The sequence below is a fragment of the Trichechus manatus genome, unplaced genomic scaffold (genome assembly GCF_000243295.1).
Source record: "Trichechus manatus latirostris isolate Lorelei unplaced genomic scaffold, TriManLat1.0 scaffold00011, whole genome shotgun sequence".
NCBI lineage: Eukaryota > Metazoa > Chordata > Mammalia > Sirenia > Trichechidae > Trichechus > Trichechus manatus.
The window spans coordinates 8,639,585-8,665,269 of NW_004443947.1; the positions used below are offsets into that span (position 1 = coordinate 8,639,585).

The 25,685-nt window shown below is 36.9% G+C and overlaps 1 protein-coding gene across 2 annotated transcripts in view; it reads right to left on the reverse strand.

The window, feature by feature from the left end:
• The window catches only part of LOC111819540 (ran-binding protein 17-like), a 107,884-nt gene that overhangs the window by 39,846 nt on the left and 42,353 nt on the right, over positions 1-25,685 (reverse strand). For both annotated transcript variants that reach the window (XM_023726508.1, XM_023726507.1), the window contains exons 6-8: positions 24,080-24,162; positions 10,357-10,571; positions 8,229-8,367 (exon numbers count right to left, since the gene is read on the reverse strand). In XM_023726508.1, coding sequence (XP_023582276.1) covers positions 8,229-8,367; positions 10,357-10,571; positions 24,080-24,162 — 437 coding nt within the window. The remainder of the gene's footprint in view (positions 1-8,228; positions 8,368-10,356; positions 10,572-24,079; positions 24,163-25,685) is intronic.

Below are 25,685 nucleotides of genomic sequence, written 5' to 3' on the forward strand. Positions count from 1 at the left end.
TCTTTATCTCTTCATTTGATGTTTTAGTGTTTCAGGATTGTTGTATTCTCTGTTCGGCTTAGTTTTTCGGATCTTTGCTGTGGAGGGACGGCGTGGTCCTTCTGCCTAGAGCGCCATTTTGCTGGAACTGATATTCAGTATCTTTTGCCAACACAATTTCAATGTGTCAATTCTTCTTCAGCCTTCTTTTTTCACTGTCCAGATTTCTCACGCATTATGAGACTTCTGAAAAGACTATGGCTTGGGTCATGTGCACCTTAGTCATCAAAGTAACATCTTTGCTTTTTAAGATTTTAACGAAGTCTTTTGCAGCAAATTTGCCCAATGCAATATGTCCTTTAATCTCTTGACTGATGCTTCCACGGGTGTTGATTTTTGATCCAAGTAGGATGAAATCCTTGCCAACTTCAGTTTCTTCACCATTTATATGATGTTTTTATTGGCCCAGTTGTGAGGATTTTTGTTTTCTTTACATTCAGGTGTAATCCATACTAAAGGCTGTAGTCTTTTACCTTCATCAGTAAGTGTTTCAAATTGTCTTCATTTTCCATAGTAGGTTTTTCCTTTTCAATTCCCGTATGTTTTCCTGGATATTCCAATTCCTTAAACACCAAGACTGTCAGTATCCTTAGTTAATTCATAGCCCTTTTCTCCCTTTAGCATTTTTTTTTGGCAGGAGAAACAAATGTACAAGGTCTCTATATTTCTAAATATTTCCTGAATGTTTTACTGACATATTATATTCATACCACATATTCCATTCAATTCTAAATGTGTTCAAAATAACAACTTACCCTCTTCTATTCTTTACATACATTTCATCAATGAACTTCATGGCAGAAAATCGGGCAGTTTCTAGGTGTTCCAACTTTCTGCTTGTTCTCACCTTTCCTTGTTTAACCTTTTGTGCTATCCTTGCTTCTGCTTGGAATGTACTACTTACCCTGGCTATGGCTAATCTTCAGAGGCTTCACTGATCACTTTTTCCCACACTTTGTATCCACCACCCTATTTTAATCCTTGTTTAACATTTATTGCTGCTTGATATTTTCCTGTTTGTTTGCTTATTTACTGCTTATCTCTCTCCACTAGAATACAAGGTTCACATGAACAGGGACCTTATTTGTCTTGTTCCCTTCAGTACTGCCAAGGTCTAGAATGGTACCTGGTACATAATATGTGCACAACGGAAAATTGTTGAATAAATGAATTGACAGCCATTAATAATTGAGAGTAGCTTTTTGTAAGCCCTGTGCTTGGCCTCTGCATATAAGAGTATGGGTGATTAAAAACCAGAAAATATAATACCTTTTGTCATTCACCTTTCTCTTCCCTCATCTTAAAGCTGACCTGAAACTAAAATGCTCATGAATGATGATTAATTAAAACATTTTATATCATGTTAAGCGTATTAGGCTAGTCACAATTCTATCAGAGATTTATCTTTTCTATACTGTACCTCCTTCCCACTTTTTTCATTGAGGCTACAGTAAAAATGAAACCTGCTTGTAACCCAAGCAATACCTATAAATGCCTCTTGGCAAATATATCATCGATGGGAAAGGAGAAACCAAGTGGCTATTTTCAACATTCTAAATAGTCCTCCTTTTTAAAGACACAGGGCATAATTAATCTGCCAAAGTTGTCCAGTGGATACAAGGAAAATCATCTCTACCAGCACCTAGCCATCAAAACTGCGACCCTCATCATGTATACCAAGCAGTGTAGTGTAGTAGAGAGGAATGGATTTCAGAGTTAGAACAACTCTTAGATCAGGCACTTATTGAACGTATGACCTTGGGCAAGTTGTTTCACTTCTCTTGAGCCACAGTTTACTCATGTGTATAATGAAAATAATATTATCTAATTAATTCCTTCAATAAATATTTACTGAGCACTCACTATATATTAGGCACTGGGAATAAAGTGGTGATTAAGACATTAATTCCTGTTCTTCAGAAGCTTGCAATCAAGTAGGAAGTAAGGACACACAGTCTTATTAGAGCACCCAGCCCAGTTTTGGTACGCAGGGTGGTTCTGAGAGTGAAATAAGTGAAGTTCACATATAAAAAACACCTGTGACAGCACAGGTATCCACAATCACACACTTAAGAAGTGGCAGCACTGGGACTTAAATCCAACTTGATGATTCCCTCCGTAATGACACTTTGTCAAAATTCCCTTGAGAGCCTTGTTAAAAGAATACAGATTCCAGACCCAACTAAGACCACATTTTGAGCAACAGAGCTGACTGCAACTAATTCAAACTCCTCAAGTATTACTATGATGTGAGATAAAAGAATGTCAAGCCAAACTGTAATAATAAAGACAACAAGACTTCCGTTTCTGTCCATTAAGGATTAACTGCTACAAGAATTGCTCTCCTGTCGTAAATGACTAGAAAATTGGACAAAATGTATGAAACAATGGTTTTCAATTATTTGACAACAAGCAGTGCAAAACTATTAAACCAGAGAAGAGGGAAATAAATGAGGTAACACTTAACAACTTCTCAAGCTTACTGCCTAGAGGAAGTTTTCAGGTTGTAGGCCAAGGAGAGAGGACCCAAACAAAGCCAAGTGGTCTCACTGAGTTGAAGAGAAACGAATGGAGTTTGGGAAGGCTGAGACAGTTAGAACTTATGGGACGGAGTACTGGTGAGTGGGGGAGTATACATTGACAGCATTCTGGAGATTTGCAAAGGAGTCCCCTATAGTTTTCTTCTGCACAGTTACCTGGGCATGTGTGAAAAGAAACTCCCCAAGGCTAGAGAAAGATCCACTGAAAAGCACTAGACCAAATAACTCCTGAAGGTCATATACAGCTGGGATTAGTTTGTAGAGAAACCTGGAGCATTGGAGAGTCCTCATAGGGACTCTTAGGGCAAATCCATATCCTTGCCTTTTCCAGCTTCTAGAGCTAAATTACTCCAAAATAAAGGCCGCCAGTTTATCTTAATGGGTCAAATTGATTCAGAATTACTAAACTGCACACAATAAAAAAATCCACAATCTTCAGAAAAATACACCAAAATCCAGTGCTGTACAATATAAAATTTACAATGTCTAGCATCCAGTAAAAACTAACAAATCATGAAAAAACCGAGAACATATGACCCATAAGAAAGAGAAAAATAAAGCAATAGAAACAGACCCTGAAATGACAACAGTAGACAAGAACGTTAAAACAGCTGTTATAAATCTTATACATATGCTCAAGGTTAACGGAAAACAAGAACCTGATAAGGAGAAAATGGAAGATATTAAAAAAAATAGATCAACATGGAACTTCTAGAGAATAAAAATAAAGTATCTGAAATAAAAAAAAAATACACTGTATGGAATTATTAGTAGATTATATATTGTAGGAAAAAAGATCAGTTAACTTGAATATACAGCTATCGAAACTACTCAAAATGAAGCACAGAGAAGAAAAAAGAGTGAAGAAAACAAACAGTACATCAGTGAGCTGTACGACAAGAGCAAGAAGTATAATACATGTGTAACTGGGTTCCAGAAGGAGTTGAGCTAGAGGCAGAGAGGTAAACTGCAATAACATTATTTGAAGATGTAGATTGTAAACCCTAGAGTAACTACTAAAAAATAAAGAGGCATGACTAATAAACTGACAGTAAATATAAAATAAAAATAGACTCATAAAAAAATAGTCAATTAACTCATACCAAAAGAAGGCAGGAAAAATTAAAAAAAGGAACAAAGACTAGCGGAATAAAGAGAAAATAAATAACAACATTGTAGATTTAAACCCAAATATACTGATAGGTACTTTAAATACAAATGGTTGAAACACTAAAAGACAGAGATTGTCAGATTTGATATAAAAGTATGACCCAACTAGATGCTGTGAGTTAGGCAAATATGTCCACATCCTAATCATGAGAATTTATGAATATGGTAGGTTATGTGGCAAAGGGGAATTAAGGTTGCACATGGAATTAAGGTTGCTAATCCGCTGACCTAAAATAAAGGCATTATCCAGCATTATCGGAGTGAGCACAACATAATCACAAGGGTCCTTAAAAATGGAAAAGAGAGACAGAAGAGGTCAGAGGCAGAGGAAGATGTGTCTATAGAAAAATGATCAGAGATATGCAATGTTGCTAGCTTTAAAGATGGAGGAGGGGGCCACAAATTAAGGAATGCATGTGGTCTCTAGAAGCTGGAAAAAACAACCATACGGATTTGCCCCAAAAGCCTCCAGAAAGGAATGGACTCCTGCTGATGCTTTGATCTTAGCCCACTGAGACCCAAGTCCAACTTCTGAACTACAGAGCTGTAAGATAATAAATTTATGCTGTTTTAAGCCACCGACTTTGTGGCAATTTGTTACAGCAGCAATAGAAAACTAACACATGCTGTTTATAAGAAACCAACTTTAAATATAAAGACATAGAAAGATTAAAAGTGAATGAATGGAAGAACATTCTAACCCTAATCAAGAGAAAGGTGAAAGGTTAGTAATATGAGATGAAGTAGATTTATGAGGAAAAAATTCCATCAAAAATAAAAAGGGTCATTTCATAATGATAAAGGGGTACCTTCATAAAGGAGACCTAACAATCTGAAATATTTATGCACCAAATAACAGAGCTTCAAAATACATGATACAAAAACTGATAGAACTGAAAGGAGAACTAGAAATACTTATAATTATAGTTAGATAGTTTAGTATTCCTCTCTTGGTAACTGATACTACAAGTAGGCAACAAACAAACAAACAAACAACCAATAAGAATACAAGATATCTTAACATTATCAATCAACTAGACCTGACCTTATGCAACCCTCTTACCAACAAGCATGGAATAACACATTCATTTCAACCACCCATGGAACATTTACCATTCTTTTGGACAATAAAAAGTCTTAAAATGTAAAAGGTATAAAAATCATAGAGTATATTCTATAACCACAATGGAATTTAACTAGAATCAATAATAAAAAGATATCTGGAATACCTCAAATATTTGAAAATTAAACAACGTGCTTCTAAATAACTCATTAGACAAAGAAGAAACCAGCAGGGAAATGATAAAATATTTATTTTTGAATTGAATAAAAATAAAAACACAAAGTATCAAAATTCATAACCTATTTATCTATAGCAGTGATTAGACTAAAGCATTAAATGCATGTATCAGAAAAAGAAGAAAGGTTTAAAATCAATGATCTAAGGTCACCATGAGTTGGAATTGACTCGATGGTAACTAACAACAACAAGAAAAAGCCTCCACCTGAAAAACACTAGAAAACGAAGAGCAAAATAAACTGAAGGAAGGAAATAATAAAGCTCCTACTTGAAACCGATGAAATCAAAAGCAGAAAAATAACAGAAAAATCAATGAAACCAAAAGCTGGTGCTTTGTAATAAAACTGATAAACCTTTAGCCAGAATGATCACGGAAAAAAAGAAAGAAGACACACAAATTGCCTAGATCAGGGATGAAAGAGGGGTATTATTGTAGATCCTACAGAAATCAAATTGGATAACAAGAGGATATTATGAATAACTTTATGTCAATAAGGTTAAATGAGCTTTAGATGAAACGGACAAATTCCTTTAAAGACACAAACTACCAAATACCACTCAAGATGAAACAGATAACCTTAATATCCCTATACGTATTAAAGAAATTTAATTTGTAGCTAAAAACCTTCCAACAAAGAAAACTCTAGGCCTGATGGTTTCACTAGAAAATTCTATCAGACATTTAAGGAAGAAATAATAACAATTCTACACAAAGTTTTCGAGAAAATAGGGGGGGAGGGAACATTTCCTAACTTATTTTATGAGGGCATTAGACTGACACTAAAACAAAGATATTAGAAGAACAGAAAATTGTCCTTATTTGAAGAGAAATCTATGCAGAAAATCTTAACAAATCTACAAAAAGCTACTAATAAGTGAGTTAAGTAAAGTTGCAGGATACAAAGTCAATGTACAAAAAAAAAAATCAATTGTATTGCATATGAGATAGTAAATAATAATGGGAAATTGAAATTTAATACAAGTTACAACAGCATAAAATACAAAATAGTTATAAATTTAACAAAATATGTACAAAATGCATACATTCAAAACTACAAGAAGAGAAAAGTTAAATATGACCTAAATAAATGGAGAGACATACTACTTTCAGGAACTGAAATACTCAGTACTGTTAATATATCAATTCTCCCCAAATCGGGCTACTGAGTCAATGCAGTCCCAATCAAAACTTCTAGTTTTTTTTTTTTTTTAAATAGAAATTGATTAGCTGATTTTAAAATTTATATAAAAAGGCAAGCGACTCAGACTATCCAATAGAATTTTAAAAGAGGAAAAAGTATTAGAGGGTTTACCCTACCTGATTTTTCACACTTACTATAAAATTAGGATAGTATGGTATTAGCATAAGGATACACAGAAAAGAGTCCAGAAACAGACCAACATATAAATGGTCAATTGATTTTCTAAAAAGGTGACAAGGTAATCCAATAGGGTAGGATATTCTTCAACAAAAAGTGATGAAACAATTGAATATCCATAATTTTTTTTTTTTAAAAAAGAATCTCAACTTTTACCTTATACTACATATAAAAATAAAATTGAAATGGATCATAGTCTTAAACATAAGAGCTAAAACTATAAAATTTCTAGAAGAAAACATAGGAGAAATCTTTATGGCCTTGGGATGGGGAAAGATTTCTTAGATTAGAATCCCAAAAATATGAACCATAAAAGAAAAAAGAAAAAATTGGACTTACTCAAAATTAAAAACTTTTGCTCTTTGAAAGACACTGTTAAGAAAATGAAAAGACAAGCCACAGGCTGAGAAAATGTTTGCAAAACATATAACTGATAAAGGATTTGTATTGAGAATATATAATAAACTCCTATAACCTAATAAGATAAACAACCCAGTTAAAAAATGAGTAAAATATTTGATCAGATACGTTACCAAGAAAATATATGACAAATAAGCACATGAAAATATGCTCAATATCATTATTCATTAGGATATCATTATTTCTTAATAATTATTCATTAATGAAATGCAAGTTAAAACCACAATGAGATTCTACTTCATCCACACTAGGATAGCTAAAATTAAAAAAGACTGATAATACCAAGTGTTATCGAGGATGCGGAGCAACTGGAACTCTCTATACTGCTGGTGGGAGCAAAACGGTACAGTCATTCTGGGAAGCAGTTTGGCATGTTCTTATAATATTAAGAAGCCCTGGTGGTGCAGTGGTTAAGAGATCGACTCCTAACCAAAAGGTCAGCAGTTTGAATCCACCAGCTACTCCTTGGAAACCCTATTGGGCAGTTCTACTCTGTCCTATAGGGTCGCTATGAGTTGGAATCAACTCGATGGCAATGGGTTTGATTTAGTTTTTAGTTTATAATGTTGAAAAAACAAAAACACAGCATACAACCCAAGAGAAATAAAAACATTTGTCCACATAAAGACTTGTACATGAATGTTATTAGTAGCTTTATTCAAACAGTCAAATACTGTAAACAACCACAATGTTCATCAGTTGGTGAATGGATAAAACAAACAAACTAGTATACGGTAATGCATACATATTGCTGAATACTACTCAGCAATAAAAAGGAACTACTGATTCGCAAAACAATGTGGGTGTATCCCAAAGGCATCATGCTAAATAAAGAAGCCAGACACAAAAGACACAAATGATTTCATTTATATGAAGTTCTGAGAAAGGCCGAACTATAGTGAGAGAAAGTAGACAGTGATTACCTTTGGTAGGAGAGAGGGGGAAGGACTGGCTAGAAGTGGGCATAAGGGAGCTTTTTGTGCCAATGGAAATGTTCTCTATGTTGATTGAGGTAGTTCCATGACTATATATACATTTATCAGGACTCACAGAAATGTTCACTTAAAAACTGGTGAATTTTATTGTATATAAATTATACCTAAATAAAGTTGATTAAAAAATAATGAACTGTATATCAAAATATGCCAAAGGGCATTTTTCTACTGTAATAGTTATAAAATTACTATTACTTTTATAGTATAAAAATACTATATTTCTTAGTATAGAAATACTATAAAAGTAATAGTTAATAAAACAATCTTCCAGTTTGTGCTCACATTATCTTCTTCCTCTTTGTAGGAAGATAATTTTGAAAGCACATACATTCAGAGAGCACAATCCAGTTTTTCTTCTGAAAACAATGTTCTCCATGATCCTTACCAAGAGTAGTGAGTCCCTCGGAGATACTTGTGAGAACGTACAGGAATACAGGAGGCTCTAAGTTGGTGATGAAGCTCATGTGGTCCTGGGTGAGACATTCCAGAAGTGGATAATAAGACTGGCTCAGTTTCCGATATTGCTACAACACAGAGATATACTAAACGTCAAGCTACAGGGAAGAATAACATAGACATGCTACAGTCCAGTGGAAACTGCCATTTATAATATTGGAAATTATAAACTTACCTAAACACAAGGCCAATAAATATATAGAACAAATGACATAATGATTCCCAATTCAGCATTTAAAGGAGTTGTAAAAGGAATCTCTTGATCTCTAGAAACCTTAATTTGAAGCTATAGTATATATGGCATTTCATTTTCATCTTGTACAGCTTACACTTAAATGCAAGTAAATCTCTGCAGTGTGAAATTTAGCAGACTGTGTGAATTATTTTTCTGGACTGGAATACTGTAACACTGAACAGTGCTTAACAGGGACTAGACAATCTTTTTTAAACCACAAAGAAATCTGCTGTTATAATAGGATTTGGCATTATAGTCCACTGTATTCACACAATGCTAACCCATTAACTAAATCATAATTTGGTAAATGGCTTAATATCCACCATACACCATGGGCAAAAGAGAAATGCCCAAGATAGCTGGAACACTTCAAATGCACCCCAAACCAATATCAAAGAAGTACAACACTCACAAGAGAAAGAAACTAGACCTGCATTTCTTGAAGTGAGATTAAGACCACCTCCGTAAGAATCACTTGGGGTGCTTGCCAAAAATGCAGTTTCCTGAGCTCCATTTGAGACTAACTAAATGAAAAGCTCTGGAGTGAGGCCCTGAAATGTGCATTTTTAACATATACATTAAGAGAGTCTTACACACACTAAAGTTTATGACTCGCTGAACTAGAGTTTTACTTGTCAATTAGAAAACAGGTGAGAGAAAAATTCTGGAACCACATCAGTTTTCTTGCTGGATCTCAACTGTATGAAAAGTTCCATAAACGAGGCAGCTGTAACATATGGCTCGTCTAACTCAAGCTTCTACTTTGTAATTTCTGTCATGCAGGCATAGCCTTTCATGTGCATTCCAATCTACTATAAAAGGTTTAACAACCTTGGATTGAGATGTGGTTCTATTAAGACTAGTTTAGAAAGGTGGAAGAGGGCACCACTAGTCCATTACAAGGGCAAGGAGCATTTCTCACACAGGTTGACTGAAATGGCCCCCAGATCTTACTTGTAACCTTGGGGTGGGAGTAGGCGGGGAAGCTTGGACTAAGCCTGCACATGAATTTGGCCGTGTAACCCGAGTAATTACTGCAACCACATTGGGCACATATTGGCTTCCGTGTAATCAGGTAGAGATGTTAAAAAAATAAAAAAAAGTCTGATAATGACATAGCTCAGTGGAAGGGCCTGGAAATTTCAATTTCCAACAAGCACCCCAGGTGATTCCGAAGGGCCTCAAAGTTTGAAAACCAATGATGTAAATCATAGAAACTAGATAGCAGAGCAGAAAAGGGACCTAGAGATCACTTACTTTAATCTCCTCATTTTAAAGGTGAAGAAATTGAAGCCTGGAGAATTAGAGTGATTTATTTAAGGTAAATGCCTAGTGAGCGGCAGAACTGAGATCATACACCAGGTTGCTCAGCTTTCCGTCCACCATACCAGAATTCTAATGGAGGGAAAGGCCAAACAGTAGGGGGAGTAGAAAGGGTAGCATGGAAGGAAGGAGAAGATTCTGCAGCTAATCCTGCATTTTCTGCTCCAGAGACTAAAGACTTTTTTGAATTATGAGTATAATCGTAAGCAATTAGTTGAAACTGCTAATTAAATTTTCTCGAGATGCAGAACCTGGAGCACTCTGGATGACCAATTTGTCAGAAGGTGGTAGCTGCAGATTTCTAAAATGCAAATTTAATTATATAAATACAGTCACTATAGTTGTCCAAATTCTGGATGTTAAATCAAGTATGCTGTTTTAAAACATAAAATATTCTGGTGCTATTCTAACTCCCTTGGCTTCATTCTAACAATTCCAAACCTGTGGTGGTGTTACTGCATATTTCACACAAAGACTTCCATGATGTATGAGTGCTTACTAGCAAGTCACAGTGGGACACTGACAGCAGCATTTTGACAAAGGCCTGGAGTACATTGTCAAAATGGTTGTCCCCATACAACTTGAAGACGCCAAAGCTGACATAATTTCCACACAAGGCAGATTTGAGAGCTGAATAGCAGATGGAGATGCCCTTGAGTTTCATTGGATAAATCTGATCTTTTGAGAGGCTCCCCAGGGACAGGATCTGATTACCTGTTTTAGGGTAAAAGCAGAAAGAGAAAGTGACATAAGCAGATGTAATTCAAAGCAGTTATGGGGAAGACTATTTAACATTTTCACTTTACTGCTAATACTCACTTTCCCTCACTATTGTTCCAAAAATTGCCCCATTTGTTGTAACGAAAAATGTATGAGGCAGTTTACCTGGGGAAGTACAAAGGGCCCAAAGAAAAACACTCAAGGGTGTTGGAAAAGTTCTACATTTTTTATCTGCACAGTGATCACATGGATATATACACAGATCTGCAAAAACTCATTGAGTTGTACTCTTAAAACCAGTTCACTTAACATACTTTTATGTATCTATGCTATACCTCAATAAAAAGTTTAAAAAAAAAGTAGAAGAAAATAATTAACTAAGTCAAGAAAAAAAGATAACCTAGACTGAGATGTAAATTACTCTAAATTCTAGGGTGAATTTTCAACCTTGTTATATGAACTTGACCTGGAGTTGCTTCACTTTAAGGAACCTCACTGGTTTGGTATGTGAATCAAATGAAACAGACACGTAAGAAGTTCTCGGCACAGTGCACAAAATATTACTTCCTTTTCCTGCTTAGATCCCTTTTCAGAAGATCTCAAGAGATGATTGTTTATAAAAACAACTGTACTTAAATTCTACGTTGACCATCAAAAGACAAAAAAAACCTTCATATAATCACCTTGTCTTAGTCATCTAGTGCTGCTATAAGAGAAATACTACAAGTGGATAGCTTCAACAAAGAGAATTTATTCTCTCACAGTCTAGTAGGCTACAAGTCCAAATTCAGGGCGTCAGCTCCAGGGGAAGGTGCTCCCTTGTTCTGGGAGCATCTCAATGCAGGAACCTCAGGTCCAAAGGACGCGCTGCGGTCCCGACACTGCTTTCTTGGTGGTATGAGGTCCCCAACTCTCTGCTTGCTTCCTTTTATCTCTTGAGAGATAAAAGGTGGTGCAGGTCACACCCCAGGGAAACTCCCTTCACATGGATCAGGGATGTGACGTGGGCAAGGGTGGTGTTACAATCCCACCCTAATCCTCTTTAATGCAAAATCATAATCACAAAATAGAAGACAACCACAGAATACTGGGAATCATGGTCCAGCCAAACTGATACGCACGTTTTTTGGGGGACATAATTCAATAATCTATGACACTCCTTAAATTTTTCTATAGTAGTTAGCATTTACAAACAATTTGTTTCTGAAATGTGTGCTAGCTAGGCGTACTACTAGGTAAGAACCAAGAATGCTGTTTTAAAAAATATAAAGTCATACATGTTTCTTAGCCCTGCTTTTTTCTATTCAACTGTGTACTGCTTCTAAAGTTGAAACTAAATTCTATTTACAGAATTTAGAGGTATACTGTGGTGGTTTTATACTGTGTCAACTTGCCTAAACAAGAATTAAGCTTCCCAGAACCCATTCCCCTTTATGGTTGTGGGCTAGAATAGGCCAAAAGAGAAATTTCTGTGAGATTTGGAAGGTGGAAGTGAAGTAGCAGTCATGACTTTCTGGAGGTCACTGTGGTTGAGGTGGTGAAAATAAGATGCACAAATTCTGCTGGGTTCTAGTCTGTCCTTTTTCTTCCCTGCTTTGTATCCAGAACTACCAGCCTTGCTGACCAATGACCCCAGGTCACTAACCGCTTGAGAGCAAACTCACAGAAACAGCAGCTGTGCCGAGGCAACAGCCTTCCATTGACTTCTACAACACTTCTACCAGCACCCCCTCCTACCCTCCACCCAGCACATCACACTCCAGCAGCTGGAAGTTCCTAGCTTCGAGATTTCCCTGCAAGATCCCACCTGGCAGGCCCATCCACGCCAGTGCTTTAGGAGATTGATGAGTGATTTTTTTCTAAACCTCCAACTCTCCACTTTGGACCTATTTCCTCACCTTCACCTATGACTGCACAAGGTCTTATTCCTGAAATAAATTCCCTATTCCATAAATACAATTGTGCTTTTTCCTTGTTTGAATCCTGACTGATATATAGATTATAATAATCACATGTGCATTAACAGGTTAAAAGGGACCAACACTCCTAGCAGAGCATGAAACACAGGATCAGCTCAGGGTAAAGGCTTACTCTCCTTGATCTGCCTTACTGAAGAGATTTCCATATACTATACATGCTTTCTTCTATGTATCCTTAGAAGCCCATGAGGATTTGCTTATAATTTACACATCTGAATGACAAAACCATTGTCTGAAAGGCTGAAGCATGTCCTAGAATTCATTCACTACAAAATTCTGTACCCTCTCTTACGACCTCATACTAACTTACGTTAGAGAGATATGGTAGTTTCATAAAGATTCAATTCAATATGACAATATAGTAGCACAGTGGTTAAGAGCTCGGCTGTTAACCAAAAGGTCAGTGGTTCAAATCTACCAGCTGCTCCTTGGAAATCCTATGGGGCAGTAACTCTGTCATATATGGTTGCTATGAGTCAGAATCGACTTGATGGTATAGGGTTTTTTTTTTATTAATGTGCGAGATGCTAGGATAAACAAATGATTAAAATAAAACCTCTGCTCTGAGGGAGCTCAGTCTGGTATGGGAAACAGATTTGTAAATAAATAATTCCATAGAATGTGAAAATGCTACCAGAGAGGTTGTGTCAAGATGTTGAGACTAACTCTTCTTGGGCAGGAGAGAGTGGGGAAAGGTTTCACAGAACAGATTACTTCTAAGGATCAACTACAATTTTCCAGGTTGACTCGGAGAAGGAGGAGCGTATTCTAGGAAGATCAAGTGCACAGGCATGGTACTGCAAGAGAGGTCTAAGAAAGCAGGATACTGCAGGAGAGGACAGTTTTCAACTGCTGTTTCTACCTTTACAGAAAATTCAATTTAAACCAAGGTAGACATTTCCCCCACCCCCCTTTCCCAGGAAAGAAGAGCACTGCTTATGTATGATGGTTATTTTAGGAGGGGGGTGATGGTTACACATTTTTGGTTTGTTGGAGAGGCCAGGGTCAGAGGGAGCAGACTGGGTCATCTTTTGGGGCCTTTTTGTGCTGATGTCCTTATGGGCGAAGTAAAAGTCCTATATTCTGCAGCAAAAGATGGAATTGACAGACCAAGAACTGTGATGGGGAAAAGCATCTGATTATAAGGACTGGATAATCTATCATCAAGAAGGATTAATCATTTAGAATCACAACTTTGGTCTCTATATTGAAGCTGTAGTTTGGCAGACATGTTTTGCCTTTCCTTTCGAGCTATGTCAGACACATCTGTAGTAATTAAAACAGTAGTTATTATAACATTATGACACTGCAACAGTAGAATGTTTAATACCTTTTTTGCGATTTTATTTTTTAAATTTTATTCATTTTGTTGTTGTTGAGAATATACACAACAAAACACACCAATTCAACAGTTTCTACATGTACAATTTAGTGACACTGATTACATTCTTCAAGTTGTGCAACCATTCTCATCCTCCTTTTCTGAGTTGTTCCTCCTCCATTAACGTAAACTCACTGCCCCCTAAGGTTCATATCTAATCTTCGAGTTGCTGTTGTCAATTTGATCTCATATAGATAGTTCTTAAAAGAGCACAATGCTCAAAGCAGACCTTTTTTTTTTTTTTTTTTTTAGTTCAGCTAAACTATTGTTTGGTTTTTAAGAAGACTTTGGGAAATATTTTTGGTTTAAGGTTTAAAGATGATCTCAGGGCAATAGTTTCAGGGATTCATCTACCTTCCACTGCTCCAGAAAGTCTAGAATCCATGAGAATTTGAAATTCTGTTCTGCATTTCCTCCCTTTCGATCAGGATTCTTCTGTGGAAACTTTGATCAAAATGTTTAGTAATGGTGGCTGGGCACCAATCAGCTCTTCTGGTCTCATGCAAAGGAGGCAGCTGTTCACGGAGGCAATTAGCTACATGTTCCATATCCTCCTATTCCTGACTATTCTTCCTCCTCTGTTGCTCCAGATGAACAGAGACCAATTGTTGTGCCTTGGTTGGCTGCTTGCAAGCTTTTAAGATCCCATGTACTACACAACATACTAGGAGGTAGAAAAGAAGCACTGAACATGATTTTAGATCAATTAACTGGAATGTCCTATGTAATCATGACCCTAAACCGCCGAATCAAGAAACCAAATCCCATGAGTTCTCTGGTTGTACATAAGCAGCCTAAGCAGCTTTTTATTTTTTTGGTCATTGCTGTAAATGTAACTATCATACAACTTTTAACAGTTCAACTTTTTATAGGTGTACAACTTATTGACAGCAATTACAATAATCAGCTGTGCAATCCTACTCTTAATGAGATATTTTTATCACCATTAAACTCCCCCCCCTTTCTTCCTCCCTCCTGCCCCTGATAACCACTAATAAACTTTGTTCTCTATACATCTGCCTTTTGTCTTTCTATGTAAGTGACCCCCCCCAACCCAAACAACAAATCCACCGCCATTGAGTCAATTTCGACTCATAGCAACTACATAGGGTTTCCAAGGCTGTAAATCTCAATGGAAGCAGACTACCACATCTTTCTCCCACAGAGTTGCTGGTAGTTTCAAACTTCCAACCCTTTGGTTAGCAGTCGACGGCTGTAACCACTGCGCCACCAGGGCTCCTTTATATAAGTAAGGTCATATCATATTTGTACTTTTGTGATTGCCTTATTACACTCAGCATAACGTCTTCCAGCTCCATCCATACTGTAGCATGACGTATCAAGACATCGTTTCTCCTATTGGCTGAGTACTATTCTATTTTGTTTATTCATCTGTTGATGGACATTTAGGTTGTTTCTACCTCTTGGCTATTGTGAATAGTGCTGCAATGAACACTGGTGTACAAGTCCGTTTTCAAGTTTTTTGTGTATATCTAGGAGTGGAATTGCTGGGTCATATGCTAGTTCTATTTTTAGTTTTTTGAGGAACCACCACACTGTTTTCACAACAGCTGTATCATTTTGCATCCCCACCAGCAATGGGTAAGGGTTCCAATTTCCCCACACCCTCGCCAACATTTGTTGTTTTCAGTTTTTTTTTTAAATCTTAGCCATCCTAGTGGGAGTGAAATGGTATCTCATTGTGGTTTTGATCTGCATCTCTCTGATGGCTAGTGGCGCTGAGCATCTTTTCATGTGTTTGGTGGCCAGCTGAATGCCCTCGCTGAATGCCCTCTTTGATGAAATGTCTGTAAGTCCTTTGCCCACTTTATGATTGGGTTGTCTTTTTGTTGTTAAGTTGTCAAACTTTTACATATATTTTGGTTATTAAATTCTTGTCAGATATATGAATGTTTAATACTTTCGAAATAGGAAACTATACCTTATTTTTTAAGTGCCTTAGCTAAACTGTTGATCATTAGATCCATGGTGGCTATAAAAGACTATGGAAAAGAAGGCATAGCCAAGTCATCATTTATTTACTCCAATTCACTTTTATTCAGTATGCATTATTCAATAATCTTTATTGAAATTGGAGGCCCTGCCCTCAAAAACCTTAACATCTAGCAGTCAGACTCATGTTACTGTAAACAAAAGTGATAGGGCTGAAGTTTGGTTTTGATGTTCCTTTACAGTTATGACAACCCTCCTTGCCTTTCTCTGTTACACCCAACCCCAGTAAAGTCCCAACTCCTTCCTTTCCAGCACTTCCTTTCTAAGAGGGAGATCTATATCACACTGATGGACAGCTGGAAGTTGATGGCATTGCCAAGTTGGCAGTCACTGAAGCCAGTAAGCTGACACTTTGCTTCTACTGCAGCAGCACAAAAGGAAATAATATGTTACTTAACACACACACACATTCAATTGTTAGCACCAAAAGGGAAATCTCTAATTGTTTCCTACTGAAAATACCCGCCATATTTGGGGGTGCAGGGAAGAGGTGCTATTATATCCTTAACCCTCTAGACCTGGGTAAGATAGATATTGAGGCTATGTTGGGGCTCAGGGGAAAAGAATACTGCGAACTGATTGGTTAACCTGGCAATGATGGGGAAGTGGCAGCCCGAGTGCTATGGATTTGCCATTCGTACTCTTATACATGTTGTAATAGTAAAAGAAATGTCATTAAACAGTAAGAGAAAATAACTGGGAAATAAGCACAGAGGACTCTTGACCTAGATAATTTTGCTTATTAGAAATACCTTCCTCACTATTAGCTTATATTAACTGCTTAGCTTCCTCCTACTTAACCTCTACTCTTGTCCTTTTTATAGAGGCTTTTTTTCTTTTTTTAACCTTACAGCACTCAGAAGTACCCTTTCAGACAACTTTCAAGGTCTAGATTCAAAGAAAGAGATACATAGGAAAGATACAAAATCTTCTCTTCTATTCATCTGAAATCTACTTCCACGTCTATTTATTTTACTATTTTTTTTTAACTTTTCTCCCCTGAGACCCTACCTCTTCCCTGTGTGACTGACTCCAGGATGTCCTCCCCTTTAGAAGAGACCTCTACATCCAAAGAGTGTGGCCTTCCTTCACAGGCCTTAGCTGGAGAGCTACAAAACAAGACACTATTTCTAATAGGGGATAAACATATAGTACATAAGGTAGTGATTAACAGTGTGGGCTTCTGAGTCATACTGACCTGGATTGGAATTCTAGATCTTTCCTTACTACCTGGGTGTCTGAGAAGATGACTTAACCTCTGTAAGTCACAGTTTCCTCATCTATAAAATGAGGATTATAACAGTTCCTATAACTCACAAGGTTCTTATGTGGAATAAAGGAGACAGAATATGAAACGTGCTTATCACAGTGCTCAATAAAAGCAAGTTATGACAACATATAGTACTAGAGGTTCATTTCTTTCTCCAGTTTCTAATAGCCTGTAAGTTCACATTTGGAGGAGCTATGTCCTGGAACAGAGGAGGTGGAAAAGCTGAGTGTGTGTGGTGTTGAATAATGGTACTTCCTTGTAACTGCTTTTACTTACATGATTCAAAAAGTAAGGTCAATACTGTATCTTTTGGCTGCCTTCCCTCTGTTCTTTCAACAGAAAATTGGCTGCAGGGGGTCATAGTTTGACTGTTTACTCCACATCCCACCAGCTCTCTGTGCCCTCAAAAAAACACCTGGAAAAAAGGTGCAAGGGACAAGTTGTACCATACAGTGAAACCTGGGAAAGCCGGGAACTTGATGGGACTGCCTTGTTTTTCTGGATCTCACAAGTTTTACACATTTAACAGGGTGCAGTCTTACCACTTTTCTATCTCTATCTGTGGAAACTATTTGAGTTTTCCTTCTCTGACAGGTTCCTGCCTCACACAGGTTCCAGCTTTTGCAAGTTTTACTATAGTAGTATCTTGTACGAGGAGGAACTAATAGTATGAACAATGTTATTTCCTGACTTACAAAACAATCCACTACATTGGTTTACCTTTTCATCTCTAAAAATTTAAAGTGAATTTGATATTTAGCTGACAGCTCCATACCTAAATGTCTTCATTCATCTTTGGAACAGTTATAGAAAGAGAACTGCTTGCTTGCTGACATTCCTTTACTTCAGGAATGTCTCTCTGCAAGCCATTCAAGCCCAAGGTCCCTGGTTTGGGACAGAATTGAAGCTATGAGGACTGGATAGGAATATAAACAATGTAGTGTTGATCAGGATGTGGGAAATTAAGCAAATTGTTACGAATGTAAATTAGCATAATGTTCCAGAGGGTAATTTGGTAATATTTATTAAAAATCTTTAAAAAATTGTTAATCCACTTCTAGGAATATAGTCTAAAAAGAGACTTTCACTACTATAGCTACCTATCTATTAGCATATTAGCACTGGCACTCACACACACTGTCTTCTATAATGGCCAATTCCTTAACACGTTCATCTAGATCCTACCTCCTCTTACCTGCTTAAGGACAAAGCACCAACAATTATCCCTTTTCTTTCCCATGCAATCATTTTTTTCCCTCCTCTCTATTAGATCTTACTATTATTTCTTCCATTACAAAACCTTCTTTTGACCCTACTTCCCCGGCTAGATATTGCTCCCCTTGTAACAAAACTACTTGAAAGAATTGCATATATTCACTGTCTTCATTTCTTCTCCTCTCATTCTTTTTTAAATGCTCTCCATTGAAATTGCTCTTTTCAAGGTGACTAATAACCTCCTTGTTGCTAAATGGTCAGTAGAGTGTAATGGTTGACTCTCAGTCCTCATCTTACTTGATTCACTGGCATCTTTAGACATACTCGATCATCTCTTCTTCCTCGTCTTCCAGGACACCACACTCTCCTGGTCTAGGAGAGCATGAGAATTTCTTTGTTCTCTTCGTCTCAGTTTTCTTCGCTGGTTCCTCTTCTTCTCCCTATCTCCTAACACTGGAGTACCCCAGGGCTCAAACCTGTATCTTCTTCTCTATTTACATTCACCCCCATCCCCCCCACTTTAGTGATCTTATCTAGTTTCATGGCGTTAGATACTAAGGGTAAATGACTCGAAGATTTGTTTCTCTAGCCCCGCTCTCTCTTCCAAACTCCAGACCAGTATACCCAACATCTTCACTTGGATGTCTAACCAACATCTTAAGCTCAAAATGACCACTATGGAACTTCGATTCCCCCCACACCCTTGTGCAGTCTCCTTATGCCAAAACCCCTTAACCGCTTTGGATTCTGTGTGGAATGTACTTCTCAAGGCCTTGCCTTTGTAAGCTACCGAATCCTGGTTTTACGATCCTCCAGGTGTTGATCATGCCACTGCCTTCACAAAACTTTTATAAGCATGACTATACTACTTTATCATCATATGTTCCCAACCAAGTTTCTGATAAGATCTAAGGTCATATCCATGGCTTCTGGTTAATCTGTTTTGAAGAACTGTTATTTTTTGGTGACATTTTATTAGGTCTCTAGTTTTTTCAAGAACAATGCATTCTTCAGCCATCTTCTTGTAATTACTTTAACATAATATACAATCATAATCCTGTGTTCTTACAATGCTTCTTCTAACAGTATATGTCAGTAATTTTAAAGCTCTTTAAAAAAAATTTTTTTGAACCAGTTGACCCCTTTTGTAAGCACATCTAGTAAAACTATACAGCTGGGTGGTTCTGGGTGAAGTGGCAGCAGGGTCCCCTCCTTCTCCAATGCCTTTCTGTGGCACTTTCACAGACCTTTAGAGCTCTGCAACATCTAGTTTGAAAACCACTTGCCTGTTATCTAAGTCACAATAAGTAACAGTGGCTTGTACAACACTTACAAATCCAATTTATGCATATTATTGAGTTATAGCTTAAATGCTCCTGGGGCATTCTATATACTGCTTAAAAGAATCCTGATGTAAATTCTTATGTATAGTGAATAACTACAGCTTGGTCTATACATTTTTAAGGTTTAGATTTTCACACACTGAGCTTTCTTAAGGCAAGTACTTAAGGAAGGAATAAAAGCAGTTCCATTTTCGTCAGTTTTATGAAAACAATCACTATTTCGCCCTTCTGTGTGCTCCTCAACCAACAGATGTCACTAAAGACACCTGTACCCAGAGGCAAAAGGAAGAAAAGATTAGACAAATGGAAATTGAGCATAAAAAACATCCAGTTCTTAAAACTGAGAAGTAGGTTTCCAAAGCAATAACATTTATTACACTGCATGCAACATTTTAACCAAAAATTTAAGAAAGAAATTTCTTTTATTAAGTTGCTCAGGCTGAATGGATCATAGCACTAACTTTTGAAATACATGTTCTTGAAGCAATTTAAAACTCATTAGAAATAATAGGCTTGGGCTAGTAGAAAATGTGGTAAAATTTAATCCTCATCCAAATGTTACCTGGGCTGTACAAACAGGAAATTGTTTTGTGCTACTGTGGCTAACCTCATTGCTGACCCTGAGCTGTAACGGCGAGAACAGCTGAGAGCTGAAGCAAAATTAAAAACTTACATCAAAGTATATCATGACAGAATGTAGATAAATAAAACAGCATATCAAAAGTATTATTTTTCTGCCACTCTCAAAGAGCAGCGAGGTGGAGGTATTCCACAAAATGCGTTAACAAATCAGGTGCATCTGGATATGAGTCCTTCCCTCTCTGCATCGCGCAAATTAATGACCACTCAGACACTGTCTGTGAGAGGTGAGCAGAGCAGAAATCCAGTGAGGATGGGGACAGAAGAGATCACAGAATGTTCTGGCCTCTCTCCTCCATGGGCTTCCCCTTCCTTCACCTTAGCTTACCAAAGAAATAAATAATGCTGGCTCTTCTGCGTCTTCCCAGTCACTCTTTACCTCATCTTCCAGACTCCTGGATGGCAACCACATAATCTCCCTCCAATGAGCATATCAGAATCTCCAGAGATAAAAGCATGGGTAGTAAAACATTACAGAAGTTAAGACAGACAAAATCAGCTTGGCTGATGAGGGCCAGCAAGAGAATGAGTACAGGATGAAAGTCATTTTCCCATTATTTTATGTAAAGTGCATGTGTTAATGTCACTGTAGACACAGCTGAAGGGCATTTTTCCACTGAACCTTTGGTCTCCCTTAAATTTTGGGACAGAAGTCACCATATTTTAAAGAACAGTGCTTCATCATAAATATGCAAGCTTCCTGTGGCAACTTCCAAGAGGCAATAAGGAATATGGAAAGACTACTGTCTGAAGTCAGATAGACTTCTAATGGAACTCCCACTCAGCTATTTGCTAACTATGTAATATCTGGCAAATCTCTTAACCTCTCTGAGTTTCATTTTATTCGTAACAGTATTCATAGTAGCTAACTGGTCTAAGGGCTTTACATACATTACCTAATTAAATCTTCACAACGATCTTATGAGGTAGGTATATTATTTTCTCTGTTTAGCAGAAAACTTAAGCAACAGAGAGGCTCAGCAACTTAATCAAGGTCATAGAACTAGTGAGTGGCAGATAATATAATACCAACCTTGCAGGGCTCTTGTGAGGATTCAACGGGTTAATGTATGTTAAATCGTTTAGTACAGCAGCAGACACGTATTAACTGACTAAAAAAAAGGAAGCTACCATTATTATTTGCCCATATTTATGAGCAGAGCCTTAAATTCCTTGTTTTTTCTTCCCGAGAATGCTTTAAAGGTGTTTTCTCTTCCCCCACTCCACCTCCCTTCTCCTCTTCCCTTTTTTCAATTCTCCTTGTATCTCTTCTTCCTCCTCCAACGTAATCCACACAGTTACTTTCATAACTTTTGCTGCAATGCTTTGTCTCTGTCGGACAACCTAATAGGAGACTGGATAGCTTCTGAAGCCCATACATTCAACATGGTTCAGTGAGATTCCTTTTTGAAGCCCACAGATTTGGCATGGTTCAATGAGATTCCTTTTGGTGTCATTGGCTGGACATACATTCTGTCCTAGAGATCCAGTGATAATGGAAGAGGAAGAGGACACTGCTCTTACAGTCCCGTTGCAATAGTGAATGAACACCAAATAAAAAAATACACTTAGTGAAAGAAACTAGATTCAGAAAAAGGGGCAAGAAAGATACCATTCTGATTAGTAACAGTAATCTAACAGTATTTGTCTAGTTAAAGCTTTATCATTTACTAAGAGATTCTTCTACATGCACTGTTTCATGATGGGAATTATTGTTTTCTTTTAAAAAGTAAGGATATAGAAACTCAACACTGGCTATGTCAGAAGGAAGTAGGAGAGTGTGGTCCAAGCAGTGGGCATCACTGAACAAAAAAATGACACTGGTCAGTGCACCCCCATCTGAGGAAGGCTGGCTCGATGAATATAAGAAAAAGGCTCTGGATCAAGGAAAGGCACACTCTGTGAGTACCTATTCCATGGCAGACCCTGTGTGAGGTCCTTTACCCAGTAGTTCAATTAATCTCTCTAATTTTAAGTAGGCAGGCAGGTCAGTAAGTATTTATTATTCCCAATTTTACACAAGAGAAAACCAGGCACAAAGAGGTGTAGGGTCTTAGCTGAAGGTCACTGAGTTGATAAGAGTTGGTACTAGGACTCAAGTTCAGATCTATTAATCTCTAAAACCTGTCCTTTTTCTAAGATACCATATTGTTTTTGGAAAAAGGTCTAGACATACATTGTAGTATGATAAGATAGTGAAAGGAATTAGATATACACTGGAAGTTAGGCAGACTGTGTCTAGAATATTTAATAAGGGGTCCATTTCTACCTTTAGGAAGAAGAATATTTCTACTTTATATCATTCTAATGTGTCTATTTTCAAACAGATGCAGACGTGGTAATGTAGTTGCTGGTACAGATGAAAAGCAAGTTGACTATCTTAAACAGGTGCTTTCTGTAGTCTCTACATTTACAATCTCAAATTCCACAAACCAAATGTGTAATTAAAACTAGGCATTTTAAATAGGACTATAATACATACAGATCTGAGTCTCAGAATGTATTTCAAACTGAAGAGAAAACTTAAAACACTTTTATTCTTTTTAAAAACCTTTTATGGTTGTTCACATACACACACATGCACACAGACACTTAAAGAAGTTTTACAAAATCTTATAAAATCTGTTTCTAGGTACTCAAATATACTTAGAATTGGCTGCTGATTTGAGAAAGTGAGACTAGAAAGGCCAAAAAGAAGACGACAAAGAAAAAAAGCACAGGGAAACCTCTCTTTGGGCAGAGTGCGCTGTACATAGGCAGCTCACAGTCAGCAGTCAGTCAGGGTGCCAAATCTGATAACAGAGGATTCTCATCCATCCTATCCCCATTCCCTGGCTACATAAAGGTCTCAGATAGTTGAAGATTTCATTGATGAAACAGTCAGAATTGGAAAGTGTTAGGGATTATGGTAGTCCTAAGGCCCAAACTGCTAATAAAATTCTAAAAATTTTAGACTATAATTGAATTGGACAATCTTTACTTACTACAATCTGTTTCTAGGGATTCAGTGCCCAAAGGCCCCCACAATAAAATATTTACTGTGTTTTTACACAAATAACACATGCCTTCTACATTTACTTGCCAGCCGTGCCCTCTTCCCATGAGGTACTTTCATAAGCGCCACTATGCCAACTGTTTTTACACGCTGCTATTTAAAAAAAAAAAAAAAAATTAGCATAGTGTACTTATAAAAATATCTTATGGGGGAGGGTGCGGCTGGCAGACAAATGGAGCTAGCACACGTTATTTGTGTAAAAATATGGCAGTGCTCCTCACAAGGATATTTTTCCAAAATTCTGTGCTAGTGACATACTGGCTTAAGTAGTCCTTGACCCAAGATAGCAAACTACATAACTTTGAACAATTTTGAATATGCTCTAAGTTTTCAATATTCTATCTAGTGTATTCTGTTTGCTTACAGACACTGCAATTTTATCCAAAAGAAATTCATCAAGTTGGTTAGGCATGATTTGTAGTCAAAGGCATGATCCTTACTTCTCCTGATGCCAATATGATAGCTACCTGGCTTTTTGCACTCCTATTATCCGTTTCACAAATTTATACAGATATGAAGGTTCAAAAGAACAAAATAACTAACATTTTTCTTTCCTCCAAAGAGACAAAGTTATATTACAGAGACAAATATGGAAAAGGATACTCACCATAAGTGCAAATCATTTTACTAGCTTCTCTGAAGAGAAGAATTCCATTAGGAGATGATACATCAAAATTCAAGCGCTGAGATCTAAGAAATATAGCAAAAATTAGACTACATGTGCAGATAAAGAAACCAAATATAGGTTTAAAATGTCTAGCATTTTCACTTATTAGAACTAGCAGTACAGTGACTGCTTTTTTAAAGTGCCATTCCAGTCAACAAGTGTTGATAAAATATGTATGTTCATTTTCTCACTATAAAGCTACTAGGCCAATTAAAGGAGTTATTTTCATTCATTTGCTGATTCAAAGAGCTCATTCATTATCTGAATAAACTCCTGTCAAAATAATATCTGACATCCTACATCACAGACATTCTCCTACCAGCTTTCAAATTTAGCCAGTTTGCCTCCGTCTTTGAACCTTTCCCATTTAATTATGGCAGACCATTTAAGAAAGTCCCATATACATGACTTGATTTTTTTCTTACCTATAATTTCAAAGTAACAAAAACTACCACCATCACCACCACCATTTAATAGAACATTTAGTATTTTCCAGGTACTTTATGTACTTTGTTACATTTATTTCTCACAACAACCTTATAAGGTAAGTATTATTCTCTTCATTTCATGGAAATGAAGATTTAGAGAAGTAAGTACACTTGTCCAAGGTCACACAGTTAATAAGTGGAAGAGCCAGGACTCAATACAGGCCTGTCAGATCCAAAACTTGAGCTCTTTTTAGAATGCCATGCTGCCTTCTGCCAAAATTTATAGTCATATACCATTCTTATTAAAAAAATGGATGCAATAAATTGTAAATTAGAAGGCAAGATAATTGCATTTAAAATACATAAAAACACATCAATATCTGTCTTCAGGTGAGAAAGTTTTTTCCTGTAAAAGTTATTCTAATGAGTACATCTGAGAATTGATATTTTTAGGTCACTACTACCTAGAGCAGTTGCTTTTAACTTTTTGGGTTATTGACTCCGATGGAAGCTATAAACCCTCTACATAAAAATACATATACACAAACATTTTGCAGTCAGTTTCAGAGCGTTCACAGACCTTAGGAATCCCTGAGCTGGAAGGATTTGTACATCTTTTAGCTGAAATATATGCAAAGTGGTTGATGTAGTAATAACAATAACAAATGTGTATGTTTAAGTTTATATAGATACATGGGTAGACACACATATGGATGAGAACTCACACACTCCTTCCGTGTTTACATGTGAGATCTCCTACAGAGCTCATTACACACTTTTAAAAACAAATTCTAAAGTGATAGATAGGAAATCCAGATCCCTTTTACTGTACATATGCATAATGAATCATCTGAAACTTCAAGCATTTTTCAAACATATTAAATTACATTATAGCCTACAGTTTCCACTGCACATAGCTCAAGTAAGGAGAAATAAATCCCCGAAGTTCTCTGAGAAGAATAATTCTACATCTCTGATTCTCTGATTCCTGACAGGGGGAGAACAGCACAAACAGGTAAGAATTGACATGCTACCCTGACATAATATTTGCCTTTTTAATATGACGGTGGCTTTAGTCGGTGTTGATATGCCTTGTCACTTGTACTTCCAAGAAATAA